Source organism: Podarcis raffonei, chromosome 8 (genome assembly GCF_027172205.1).
Source record: "Podarcis raffonei isolate rPodRaf1 chromosome 8, rPodRaf1.pri, whole genome shotgun sequence".
Taxonomy (NCBI): domain Eukaryota; kingdom Metazoa; phylum Chordata; class Lepidosauria; order Squamata; family Lacertidae; genus Podarcis; species Podarcis raffonei.
This window is the reverse complement of record NC_070609.1, coordinates 2,693,960-2,707,622: the sequence shown is the minus strand read 5'-3', so window position 1 is coordinate 2,707,622 and position 13,663 is coordinate 2,693,960. Positions and strand designations below refer to the sequence as shown.

At 47.4% G+C, this 13,663-nt stretch overlaps 1 protein-coding gene and 1 pseudogene across 1 annotated transcript; both read left to right on the top strand.

Annotated features, from left to right (window-relative positions):
• Positions 1-4,902: 4,902 nt before the first annotated feature.
• Positions 4,903-5,307, top strand: LOC128418200 (iron-sulfur cluster assembly 1 homolog, mitochondrial-like; annotated as a pseudogene).
• A 384-nt stretch (positions 5,308-5,691) lies between these two features.
• LOC128418885 (probable protein BRICK1-A) lies at positions 5,692-6,217 on the top strand. The gene is made up of 2 exons (XM_053399022.1): positions 5,692-5,711; positions 5,799-6,217. The coding sequence occupies exons 1-2, from the start codon at positions 5,692-5,694 to the stop codon at positions 6,193-6,195; spliced, it is 417 nt and encodes a 138-aa protein (XP_053254997.1). The 3' UTR covers positions 6,196-6,217.
• Positions 6,218-13,663: the final 7,446 nt, after the last annotated feature.

The window sequence follows — 13,663 nt, the reverse complement described above, 5'->3', positions numbered from 1 at the left end:
TTTCAGGGGGGAAATTCGAAACAAATTGCATTTATTTGCTTTGAATGGCCATCATAGCACCCTTTCCTTTGCTCTTCAAAATATGACAACCTTAATTCCTATTTCTATAAACCAATATTATCTTCAGTCCTCAATCCCAGATTATGTCTATAAGGAGTTTCCAATCTTTAGCAAATGTTGATCATGATTTTCTGTGATGAAACACGTCAATTTCTCCATCTCAGTTAAGTCCGATAATTTTAACAACCGTGCCTCTGTAATGACGAATCTTTCCATCCCTATGTTCGTATTGAAGGAGAGTTTTGACTAAACTTGATCCACCTGGAGCAGGAACTGGCGAGCCACTCCAGTATCCCTGCCAATAAAACTCCATGGACAAACACAACAGGCATATAAAAGTTATGACGCCGGAAAGCTGATTGCCGAAGAATGGATGCTTTTGAATTATGGTGCCGGAGGAGACTCTTGAGAGTCCCATGGACTGCAAGAAGATCAAACCTCTCCATTCTGAAGGAAATCAGCCCTGAGTGCTCACTGGAAGGACAGATCCTGAAGCTGAGGCTCCAAGACTTTGGCCACCTCATGAGAAGAGAAGACTCCCTGGAAAAGACTCCGATGTTGGGAAAGACGGAGGGCCCAAGGAGAAGGGGAAGACAGAGGACGAGATGGTGGGACAGTGTTCTCGAAGCTGTCAGCATGAGTTTGACCAAACTGTGGGAGGCAGTGGAAAACAGGAGTGCCTGGCGTGCTCTGGTCCAGGGGGTCACGAAGCATCGGACACAACTAAACGACTACACAACAACAAAGCTTAGTGCATGGGTGTGAACTTCTCCAGGTACTTGAATACAGGTGAGCAACCATCTTTCTTCCTTCCTTCCTTCCTTCCTTCCTTCCTTCCTTCCTTCCTTCCTTCCTTCCTGTGCATTCTGACAAACGTCAAAGGTTCCCTCTCTAAACGTGTAGTTTTTTTCCTGCCAATCTCCTTCTTAGAGGAGCCTGCCTTGCTCCCCCTAAGTACGGACACTGTCTCATCCAGACAGGGGGAGAGGCCTTTTCGGGTCTGTATCTCCCGCTGATGCTTCACCACAAAATGTTTCCTGTCATTCCTCCCTGACTTTTTTTCTGCCGCCTCCCAATGGTTCCTGTCGCGTTTTGCCTTTGATAGTGATTGACACCTTGATTGTGCTCTATCGTTTCTGACTCTTTTGTGGTGAGCTGCTTTGAATTTTTGGCATCTGAAGGAAAGCGGGGATCCATCCTTAAGACGCTCAGCATCTGTAATTTGCAGTCCTAGAGAACCTGGAATTTGAAATTAAAACCAAACGAGGCAGCCTCTGATTCTTGCTCCCTCCACCAATTATTATTTGCTGAGTTTCTCCTCCATATGTTTCCTTGAAGGAGCTCAGGTTGGGGTACATGGTTCTCCCCTTCCTCATTTAATCTCCACAACACCCCTGCGAGGTAGACCAGGTTGAGGGGCAGTGACTGGGCCCCATGGTCAACAAGGCCAAGTGGGGTGGGGGTGTCAAATCCTGGTCTGCATTCTAACCACTATGCAACGCTGCCTTTCCACAAATATCCACCTGTCAGCAGCTCTCCTCCCCTAGGCATGGGTGGCTCTTTAGACACCCTAGACTGACACCCAGTTCCCCACATATCCAACATGTGGGTATTGAAATAAACGAAACTCTGCCCTTATTCCCTTATGGGGGACACAAGAGCCCTTATAGAGTCCTTTGCAGGTTCTCCATCAGTCGAAGAAAATAACAGAGGCCAACCAGAGAATTTTGAGAAGCAAAGCAGCTCCTAAGCCTGATCTTTATTGATCTGTTGCAACAGGGTGCTCCCCTTCACATGCAGGAAAGGGAGGAGGATCTCGAACAATGGTGCGCAAGGCCTTATATAGACATTTTAAATTCCCTGCCCTGGAGCTCCAGACCACTCCTCCATACATCATACATACATCACAGAAGGTGTGTAACCTAAGACCACCACCCCCAGATACATCATACCTACATCACAGAAAAGGCGGTCTACAACAGAAATCTGAGTGCGTTGTTTATCTCCTGTCTGGCAGGTTACCTGTTAATGGTCACTTGATTGGATACCCTGGGGAGCCTGGTCAGTCTTTTGTAATGACAAATACCTAGTTCCTGAGCCAGGTCACAGGCTCACCCTATTCAAACACAGATAGACATACCTTTAAGACAGGATCTGTGAAGGAAAAGACAATGGGGAGGCTTTTCCATTTCCCTTTGACTTTGCAGAGAAAACATTTGGTCAGTTTGGGAGTCAAAATGGTTTCAGGTCGGTCTTCCTGTGCTGATCTATGTACGCACTTGGTTGGTACATTTGTGAACATTTATTATATATATAAGACCTTAAATTTCATTTATTACATCCACAAATATCCACCTGTCAGCAGCTAGGAATGGGTGGCTCTTTAGACACACCCTAGACTGACACCGAGTTCCCCACATATCCAACTTGTGGGTATCCACTGTGAGTACAGGACGCTGGACTAGATGGGCCCTTGGCCTGAGCCAGCGGTTGGGCTTTTCTTAGCTTCTTACGAGGCCTCCAGCTCCAGGGGCAGTCTATCTGGATCCCTAGGTTCTTTGGGGCATTTGGCCACTGATCGCTTGCTCCCTGTTTTTTGGGGGGGGTTGTTTCCGACCTCCCTTCAGCCTCCGAGTAACACCCCAAGCTGATAAACAAGCCCAGGAGGAGACATTTAAGCAGGGTCGTTGTGTTAGGCGAGCTGCCTTGAGCGCTGTGATTTTTGTCAAAGCCAGATTCATAGGGAGCCAAGCTGGTTGTGTCTCCACCACCCACTAGGGTGTTAATGAGGCCGTGACAAGTTGCTGGGCTGGAAGCAGAATGTAATTAAAGGGTCTTTCCACACTGAACCACGGAGGGTCCTTTTTTAAAAAATCACTGCAATTCACTGGTGTCTGTGGTGTCAGACCAGGTCCCCAAAATGAGAAATCTAGGAGAGAGGTTATCCAGGTCTGGACTAGAGAGCTTTTGGCAGCAACGGTTCGCACAGAGAGAAAGACCATTTCAACCGGCTAATAACAAAACCACCTTCGTCTCTGAATTTCCCCCTGGAAAGGAAGCCAGATCCACTAGCCAGACATCCTCAGAACACTTGCCAAATACTGTATTTTTCGCTCTATAGGACGCACTTTTCCCCCTCCAAAAATGAAGGGGAAATGTGTGTGCATCCTATGGAGCGAATGCAGGCTTTCGCTGAAGCTTGGAGAGCGAGAGGGGTCAGTGCGCACCGACCCCTCTCGCTCTCCAGGCTTCAGGAAGCTATCCGCAAGCCTTGGGAGCCCGGCGGGAGTTCCCGCTGGGCTCCCAAGGCTTGCGGAGAGCAGCCTCCAAACCCGACCTGGTTTGGAGGCTAGCGGTGGGGGAAAGCAGCACTTCTCCCCACCACCAGCCCCACAAGCTCGGGGGACAGCAGGTAGTCCACTATCTCTGATTGAACACCAATTATATTGAATCTCCATCTTTGACTTGGGGACTCCGTCCTCTTTGAGAGCTGACATGCAATGGGTTGTTTCTGTGGAATGTGGTGGGTGTGGGGGACTCCCTGGTCCTGAATGGGGTAACTGTGCCCCTGAAGGACCAGGTGCGCAGCCTGGGAGTCATTCTGGACTCACAGCTGTCTGTGGAGGCGCAGGTCCATTCTGTGTCCAGGGCAGCTATTTACCAGCTCCATCTGGTACTCAGGATGAGACCCTACCTGCCCGCAGACTGTCCCGCCAGAGTGGTGCATGCTCTGGTTATCTCCCGCTTGGACTACTGCAATGTGCTCTACGTGGGGCTACCTTTGAAGGTGACCCAGAAACTACAACTAATCCAGAATGCGGCAGCTAGACTGGTGATTGGGGGCGGCCGCCAAGACCACATAACACCTGTCTTGAAAGACCTACACTGGCTCCCAGTACGTTTCCGAGCACAATTCAAAGTGTTGGTGCTGACCTTGAAAGCCCCTAAACGGCCTCAGTCCAGTAGACCCGAAGGAGCGTCTCCACCTCCATCGTTCTGCCCGGACACTGAGATCCAGCTTCTGGCGGTTCCCTCACTGCGAGACGCCAAGTTACAGAGAGCCAGGCAGAGGGCCTTCTCGGTAGTGGCGCCCGCCCTGTGGAACACCCTCCCATCAGATGTCAAAGAGAACAACTACTACCAGACTTTTAGAAGACATCTGAAGGCAGCCCTTTTTAGGTCTGGGTGCTGGCAGAAGTAGGTTTCCAACGATGTTGTTCCCGCAACCTGGGCCTGGGCTGACTGGCTTGTATCTGCTCTGAGGCATAGGGCGGCCCCTGTCCACAGGTGACTCGCCTCTCCTGGCCTGGAGGCGAGCACTCCTCCTGCGGGAACTTAGTTCCCTCCGCCTCTCTGCCCTGAGCCTCTGCAGCCCAGGAGAGGCTGGAGGGTTACCGGACCCAGAGGCAACCTCAGCTTCCTCTGCCGGGGCTGAGAGTGGAGCACCTGCAGGCAATGGGTCCTCCATCACCTCAGGAGCCAGAGCAGACTCAGCTGGTGCCTGCACCTGAGGACCCAGCACAGGTGAGGACCCTTCAGGCTCATGCCCCAGCCCCGGCTCAGCTGGTTCTGGAAGTGGGGAATCCTGTGCAGGCTGGGATCCCTCAGGTTCGGCATCTGAATCTGATTCCCAGGCCATCACACTTCAACTGACTGGCTAAACTAGGTGAGGGGAGCCGATAGGTCTCAAACGCTTGGTGAACTAGGGACCTCTCCTGCATGCGAAGACAGGATCTGGCAGACTGAGTGTATCAGACCAAGTGGGGGTCCAGTGGTCAAGAAGGCAGTTTCTGGGCGTCACTCCATCCGCCATGTCCATGGACAACTTCGGAGGATGGGCTGAAAGGGTGGAGCAGGAGAGATGGCCTCTTCCATGGTCAGAGCCACCGTTCGGGCCGTGAGCAAGAGGAAGATTCAGGCCACTAGAGCCGCCCTTACACTGACCCCATCTGCTGTGCAGAAGATAGAACAACTGCTTAAAGACAAACCTGACCATGTAGGCGTTAAAGTTGGTGTCCGTACAAGAGGCAGTAATGGACTTTCTTATACACTAGAATACACAAAATCAAAGGGGGACTCTGATGAGGAAGGAGTACAGGATGGTGTTAGAGTATTGAAACGAAAGTGCAACTCTCACTTCTAGGAACTGAAATGGACTATTTAGAAGACAAACTGTCCGGTGAATTGGTTTCCAATAACCCAAACATCAAAGGAACGTGTGGTTGTGGAGAAAGCTTTAACATTTAAAGGACTGTAACTTTTAAGACCACAAAACTGCTTTCTGAAGTAATCACTTGGTGTGTGTGTGTTTTCACATCTTTAGGCCTTGTAATATACAGCTGCTTTTCCAGGAGAATAAAAGTACTGTGTTTTGAAAGGGGGGGGGGAGAAGAAGGCGGTTTCTGCATGTGCTGAAGAGGGAAGTGTGAGGCAGGTGGGGCTCATCCACCTGGGAAGGGAGCCCACCTAGTAGAAGGAAAACTCTGGTCCTCATACCTCTGTTGCCTTGTGTCAGGAATGAGCCAGCTCCCAGCAAAGGTTTGCAGCCTACTGCAGAAAGCAGACAGGAACAGAGAGGCTTAGATGTGAGCCAGGCGGGGAGAGCCGGCAGCTGCAGATTTCCTGACCTTAATGGGCCGGCTGATAAGTCCGTAGGTGAGAGGGGGCTGGGACACAGCCAGAGCTCGCAGGAAGCACAAATAGGAGCGAATAGACTCAGAGATAGTCTCTCGGAAAAGGAAGAGGCTGGCGGACCCGGTTCAGCACAAGATCCACCAGGACTGGGCCAACCGCGAGTACATTGAGGTGACCACCAGCTCCATCAAGAAGATCGCGGACTTCCGCAATTCCTTCGACATGTCCTGCCGCTCGCGCCTGGCCACGCTCAATGAGAAGCTGACGGCGCTGGAGAGGTCGATCGGATACATCGAGGCCCGAGTAACAGAAGGTGAAACACTGAAACGGGGTGGCGGAGGCTGTCAGGGAGCCAGCCTGGGGGGAAATGTGCAGCTGTTTATGAAGCTGACGATCCGACATCAAGTTTCTTCATTACTTGATATGGATGGGAGTTATGCTCGTCTCTGCCCCTTGGGAAGCTGCACTCCTCGTCTGGAGCCTGTGACTTTGCGCAGGTGATTTCCACCTGAAATGGCTAAATTGTACAGTAAAGGTAAAGGGACCCCTGACCATTAGGTCCAGTCGTGACCGACTCTGGGGTTGCAGCGCTCATCTCGCTTTACTGGCTGAGACTGTCCCTATGTACAGTATAGGTAGGAACTATATAGAGTAATGTAGGTATGTTTTATGTTATGAAAATAAGGTAGTGTGTTGTGTATGTGTGTTGTGTCAATGTACATGTATGTGTTTTATATGTTAATAAAATTTAAATGAACAAATAAATAAAAAAGACTAGAAGTCACAGAAATCCAATGAAGCTGAATGCTGGAAGATTCAGGGCAGAAAAAAAGGAAAGTCCTTCTTCATCCATCGCAGTGCTAAACTATGGAACTCCCTGCCACAAGAGGCAGGGATGTCTGTGTGGCTATAAAAGATTAGGCAAATTCATGGAGGAGGAGGGGGCTATTGGAGGCTCCTAGTCAGGATGGAAGGAATACCACTTTCATTTCATTTCACTTTTAATTTGCATACTGCCTTTCTATATTACAATACACAGGGCAGCTTACAAGCTGAAGAAGCAACGAAGATCAAACACTTTATAACAGTCCGATCCAACGCAAAAATTGTCCTCATAAAAGCATTACTTTAAAATTAACAACTTGTTTGAACAATTTGGGGCAATTAAAATGTTAAAAGTTAAATAAACCTTGTGGAGGGAGGAGTGTTAAGGTATATAGAATTGTACATATGGTTGATTTGAATATGGTATCATTGATTATGCATACCCAATGTATCAGTCGCCTGGGGGTTTTTCACTGTTTATTTTCACTGTTTGTGTTTTGGTTGTTGGTAAAAAAAATTTAAAAATTATTAACAACTTGTATCAAATAAAGTAATATCCAGCGATCCGTTAGAGCACAATAAAATTAAACATCAGCAAATAACAAGGAAACAGAGAATCACTCTGAACCACTGCAATAAACAATTTCTAAATGACAATCGATAAAAATAATAATAATAGCAGCAAGTCGCAGGGTGCAAAATGACACAACAGAAATTGAGAAGCAAAGTTATAAAATTGTTTTATAATCATTTTCAGTCGCTGGAAAGCGTAAGAGGGGAAGAGTTGTTCTTGGGGGTTTTTTAAATATTTATTTATTTATTTATTATTGGTTTTCACATATTACATTACAATACAGATGCACCAAAGCCAACACCATTTCCTCCCCATCCCCCCATACATTTACATTTCTATTTCCTCAATGCATCATATTATTCTTTTCTCCCTCCTCCCACTTCCCTCCACCCCCACTCGATTTCCCCCACATTATACAATTTACAGTAATCTTCGCATTCTACAGTCTTCTCAAATTATCTATATATTCTTATTATCTTCCCTTACTTAAGAGGGGGAGAGTAGTTCGTGTGGCCGGATCCTGCTTGCGGTTTTTCCCGCTGGGGTGTCTGGTCAGCCCCTGTGAGATCAGGAGGCTGGACTATAGATGGGCCACGGGGCCCGATCCTCCAGGTTCTTCTTCTTCTTCTTTTTAAATTTTAAAATATAACTTTATTGAATAATACAATCAAATTTCCAGATATATCTGCAAAAAACTCAATTATTTACATATTTGTCAAACATAAACGATGAAAGAAGATAGAAAATAAGAGGAAACGTAAAAAGAAATAAGAAATAAGAAATGCTGTTTTCCATAAACAGTGATTCCAGAATTACACTTACATACATTACAAAATAAAAATCTTAATGAAAATATCTTAAAAGACTTCCACCGTCTAAACCACACTTCTTCTGTTATTTAATTCTCCTTTGCCTCTGTTCTTCACTTCCATATCTTTAGATCCCTTAAGATCTTCCATAATCCATTAAATTATTTATATTCTTTATAGTCTGCACAATGTTAGTCTGTTGTTGTTGTTGTTGTTATTTAGTCATGTCCGCCTCTTTGTGACCCCCTGGACCAGAGCACGCCAGGCCCTCCTGTCTTCCACTGCCTCCCCCAGTTTGGTCAAACTCATGCTGACAGCTTCGAGAACACTGTCCCACCATCTCGTCCTCTGTCGTCCCCTTCTCCTTGTGCCCTCCATCTTTCCCAACATCAGGGTCTTTTCCAGGGAGTCTTCTCTCCTCACGAGGTGGCCAAAGTCTTGGAGCCTCAGCTTCAGGATCTGTCCTTCCAGTGAGCACCCAGGGCTGATTTCCTTAAGGATGGATACGTTTGATCTTCTTGCAGTCCATGGGACTCTCAAGAGTCTCCTCCAGCACCAGAATTCAAAAGCATCAATTCTTTGGCGATCAGCCTTCTTTATGGTCCAGCTCTCACTTCCATACATCACTACTGGGAAAATCATGGCTTGAACTATATGGACCTTTGACAGCAAGGTGATGTCTCTGCTTTTTAAGATGCTGTCTAGGTTTGTCATTGCTTTCCTCCTAAGAAGCAGGCGTCTTTTAATTTCGTGACTGCTGTCACCATCTGCAGTGATCATGGAACCCCAGAAAGTAAAATCTCTCACTGCCTCCATTTCTTCCCCTTCTATTTGCCAGGAGGTGATGGGACTAGTGGCCATGATCGTCTTTTTTTTTATGTTGAGCTTCAAACCATATTTTGCGCTGTCCTCTTTCACCCCCATTAAAAGGTTCTTTAATTCCTCCTCACTTTCTGCCGTCAAGGTTCTGTTATCTGCATATCTGAGGTTGTTGATATTTCTTCCAGCAATCTTAATTCCGGCTAGGGATTCATCCAGCCCAGCCTTTCACATGATGAATTCTGCATATAAGTTAAATAAGCAGGGAGACAATATACAGCCTTGTCGTACTCCTTTCCCAATTTTGAACAAAGTCAAAGGCTTTTGCATAGTCAATGAAGCAAAAGTAGATGTCTTTCTGGAACTCTCTAGCTTTCTCCATAATCCAGCGCATGTTTGCAATTTGGTCTCTGGTTCCTCTGCCTCTTCTAAATCCAGCTTGCACTTCTGGGAGTTCTCGATCCACATACTGCTTGAGCCTTCCTTGTAGAATTTTAAGCATAACCTTGCTAGCGTGTGAAATGAGTGAAATTGTGCAGTAGTTGGAGCATAGGCACAACCAAATTTCCGTAGTTGAGTCCTGTTTCTATAAATACTCATTTAAACAAGCCCACTGTTTCTTTACCATGTTTTTAGGTTTTCACCTTATCAAGTCCGTCAATTTGGCTAGCTCCAAGTGCTCGCATAGTTTGCTTAACCATTCTATTTTTGTTGGTACCATATTTTTCACTCTATAAGACACACCAGACCACAAGACACACCTAGTTTTTGGAGGAGGAAAACAAGAAAAAAAATTCTGAATCTCAGAAGCCAGAACAGCAAGAGGGATCGCTGCGCAGTGAAAGCAGCAATCCCTCTTGCTGTTCTGGCTTCTGGGATAGCTGCGCAGCCTGCATTCACTCCATAAGACGCACACACATTTCCCCTTACTTTTTAGGAGGGAAAAAGTGAGTCTTATAGAGCAAAAAATACGGTATATTGCTTCCTTTCCATGCTCTTCTCGTGTCCTTACGTGCAGCCTCCCCCACACCACCCCAGCTCGCTTCTCCAGCTACCTCTTCGGCTGTGGTTTGGGGCCTGCAGCTGGAACATCCTTGCCTCCGGGCGAGAGCAGCGAAAACTCGTGTTGCATTGAGCGGGACTGGCAGAGAACACGAGCGAGGTGGGAAAGGCAGGTGTCTGTCGGGAAACAGGGACTGTTTCCAGGAATACCTGGAGAGGATGAATGGTGGCGGAGAGAGAAGCCCACTTTCCAGCAAGACAGGCAGATCCGGCCTCCCATCGCCGTCCTCCCGGCTCTGGAGCTTTCCTGCTTCCCGAAATCCAGAGTCAAGCTGAGATTCGCTGATGCGTTTAGAGGAACAGAGTAACCCCAGCCTGTCACTGCGACTTAGGCTAGAGCAGAGGGGGAAATGGCGTGGAAAAATGAGATCCGCCATCTGGGGTGGGCAGAGGAGATGGGGAAGAGAGTGGTCTCTAGGCTCTCGACAGCCTCCTCGTGCAGGCCTGCCCATCTCGTAGGCTGGCTTGCCCATTTTTGAAGAGCCTTGGCCTGCTCTCACAGCAGAAAGGGCGATACAAGACAGGAGGCGGTGTGAAATGGGGGAACCAGGAATGCTGGTCTCCATTGGTAAAAAGCGTGAGGCAGAACCCTTTGGTTGGACTAGATGACTCTATAAGTCTACGATTCCCATTTTAGCCCTACTCAGAGTAAAGGTAAAGGTAAAGGTACCCCTGCCCGTACGGGCCAGTCTTGACAGACTCTGGGGTTGTGCGCCCATCTCACTTAAGAGGCCAGGGGCCAGCGCTGTCCGGAGACACTTCCGGGTCACGTGGCCAGCGTGACAAAGCTGCATCTGGCGAGCCAGCGCAGCACACGGAAACGCAGTTTACCTTCCCGCCAGTAAGCGGTCCCTATTTATCTACTTGCACCCGGGGGTGCTTTCGAACTGCTAGGTTGGCAGGCGCTGGGACCGAGCAACGGGAGCGCACCCCGCCGCGGGGATTCGAACCGCCGACCTTTCGATCGGCAAGCCCTAGGCGCTGAGGCTTTTACCCACAGCGCCACCCGCGTCCCTACTCAGAGTAGGCCCACTGAAATTCATGGACAAGGCTAACTTAGGCCTTTGCCATGTAATAAACAAAAATCTGCCCTTATTCCCTTATGGGGGACACAAGAGCCCTTACAGAGTCCTTTGTAGGTTCTCCATCGGTAGGAGAAAAGAACAGAGGCCAACCAGAGAATATTGAGAAGCAAAGCAGCTCGTAAGCCTGATCTTTATTGATCTGTTGCAACAGGGTGCCCCCTTCACATGCTGGAAAGGAGGAGGAACCCAGAAACAAGGTGTGCCCGCCCTTATATAGACATTTTAAATTGCCTGCCCAGGAGTCCAAGACCACCCCCAGAAACATCATACCTACATCACAGAAAGGGTGGTCTACAACAGAAATCTGAGCTCATTGTTTATCTCCTGTCTGGCAGGTTACCTGTTAATGGTTGGATTACCTGGGGAGCCTGGCCAGTCTTTTGCAATAATAAATACTTAGTTCCTGAGCCAGGTCACCAGCTCACCCTATTCATACACAGACATACCCTTAAGACAGGATTTGTGAACGAAAAGACAATGGGGAGGCTTTTACATTTTCCTTTGACCTTGCAGAGAAATATTTGAGGTCAATTTGGGAGGGACAAAATGGTTTCAGGACTTTTTCTGTGGGGTTTCAGACATGTGGTTTATATATGCAGTTATGAACATTGATCTTTTATATATATATCTAAGACCTTAAATTTTTTATTCAGTCAATTTATTGATTTTCATATTTTTAAACAAATCAGTATGAAATTTAGATGCTAACTTAGGTCTTTGAATTCCATCAGGACTTCTCTGCATAGAGCTGTGTGGCCTATAACCGTTTGCCTGCATTTTTGGTTTTAAGGCTGACATGTAGGTCTCAGATACACAGGTATCCAGTGGCGTAGCATGGGGGGTGCAGGGGGGGCCGGCCGCACCGGGCTCAACATCTGGGGGTTAGGGTTAGGGGGCGCAAATCCACAGGTTACGGGGCGCAAATCCACGGGTTAGGGGGCGCAAATTACTTGCCTTGCCCCGGGTGCTGACAACCCACGCTACGCCACTGCAGGTATCTGGCTGGCCACTGTGATTCTGGAGTATATGGATCACTGGACTCATCCAGAAGAGGACTTCTGATGCTATTTAACTCTGGTGAACGACAAGCACATTTTGGCTCCTCTCCAAATTCTTCCATTCCTGGTGTTTCCTACAAGAACTACAAGAAGTCCAGAGGAGGGCAACCAAAATGGTCAAAGGCCTGGAAACGATGCCTTATGAGGAACGGCTAAGGGAGCTGGGCATGTTTAGCCTGGAGAAGAGGAGGTTAAGGGTTGATATGATAGCCATGTTCAAATATAGAAAAGGATGTCACATAGAGGAGGGAGAAAGGTTGTTTTCTGCTGTTCCAGAGAAGTGGACACGGAGCAATGGTTCCAAACTACAAGAAAGAAGATTCCACCTAAACATTCGGAAGAACTTCCTGACAGTAAGAGCTGTTCGACAGTGGAATTTGCTGCCAAGGAGTGTGGTGGAGTCTCCTTCTTTGGAGGTCTTTAAGCAGAGGCTTGACAACCATATGTCAGGAGTGCTCTGATGGTGTTTCCTGCTTGGCAGGGGGTTGGACTCGATGGCCCTTGTGGTCTCTTCCAACTCTATGATTCTATGATTCTATGATTCTAACTCTGTAGCATGGTGCCTTCCCCTCCTCCTCCCTCCCAGGCCCTTTTCCTTTTGTGCTGTGTCTCTTAGATTGCAAACCTGAGGATGGGTACAGTTTCCTTGTTGATATTTGAAAGTCAGCCTGGGAGTCTGTTTCGGCTGCGGAGCAGGATAAAAATGCAAGATTTACAGTGATACCTTACCCAGACGTAAGTGTTTTTGAACGTTTTTCGGAAGCCGAACGTCCGATGCGGCTGTCGGCTATTGTTTCCGGGGCGCCGGCACCAATCAGAAGCTGCGCCTTGGTTTTCGAACATTTTGGAAGTCAAACGGACTTCCAGAACAGATTAAGTTCGAGAACCAAGGTACCACTGTAGTTGGCGCTTTTGGTTTTGCTATTTATTTTGCGTTTTTGTTTCTGAGGCTTTTTTCGGTCAATTTGTTTTTGTGACTGTGTGGAACCCAGGTCAGCTACTGATTGATGGATTGTGTGACTGCGGAAATGGATAAAAGCCCCCCCTCCAAAAAATGACTATCATCAGAGCAAGTAAGAAAAAAATTAAATTTTTATTTTCATCATCTACTATACTGTCTTATTTATTTTATAGTACAGCACATTGATTCTTGCTTTCATTTTATGGATCAATGGTCTCGTTAGGTAGTAAAATTCATGTTAAATTGCTGTTTTAGGGGTTGTTTTTAAAAGTCTGGAACGGATTAATCCGTTTTGCATTACTTCCTATGGGAAAGGGCGCCTTGGTTTTGGAACGCTTTGGTTTTGGAATGGACTTCCGGAATGGATTAAGTTTGAGAACCAAGGTACCACTTATTTGAAAGTCGGCCTGGGAGTCTGTTTCGGCAGGATAAAAAAGCAAGCTTTATTAACAAATTAGCAGAAGTGTGTGTGTGTGTGTGTGTGTGTGTGTGTGTGTGTGTGTGTGTGTTCAAACGATAGTTTGGCTGGGAAGATGGGCAGAAGCAGTCCACGCTGCAACAATTTTGTTGCCACACCCTCTCCCCCAATATATATATATATAAATTTTGCATGCACATTTGGAGTGGGGGAATTGACATGCAGAACTTCCTCTCCCCTTCAAATCCCTTCCAGCTCTGATGCGTAGGACTCAAATCATTTCTGATTGGCTGACCGCTCTTCCATGATGGGGCGGTAGGAGCTTTCATTAGGGATGGTTTGGCATAAGTTGATTAGC

What these genes read in the sequence shown, in the direction of transcription:
- LOC128418885 (XM_053399022.1), top strand. Translation starts at nt 5,692, where the DNA reads ATGGGCCGGCTGATAAGTCC. An exon ending in ATGGGCCGGCTGATAAGTCC is followed by an intron (nt 5,712 to 5,798) that starts GTAGGTGAGAGG and finishes CTCTCGGAAAAG; the next exon opens with GAAGAGGCTGGCGGACCCGG.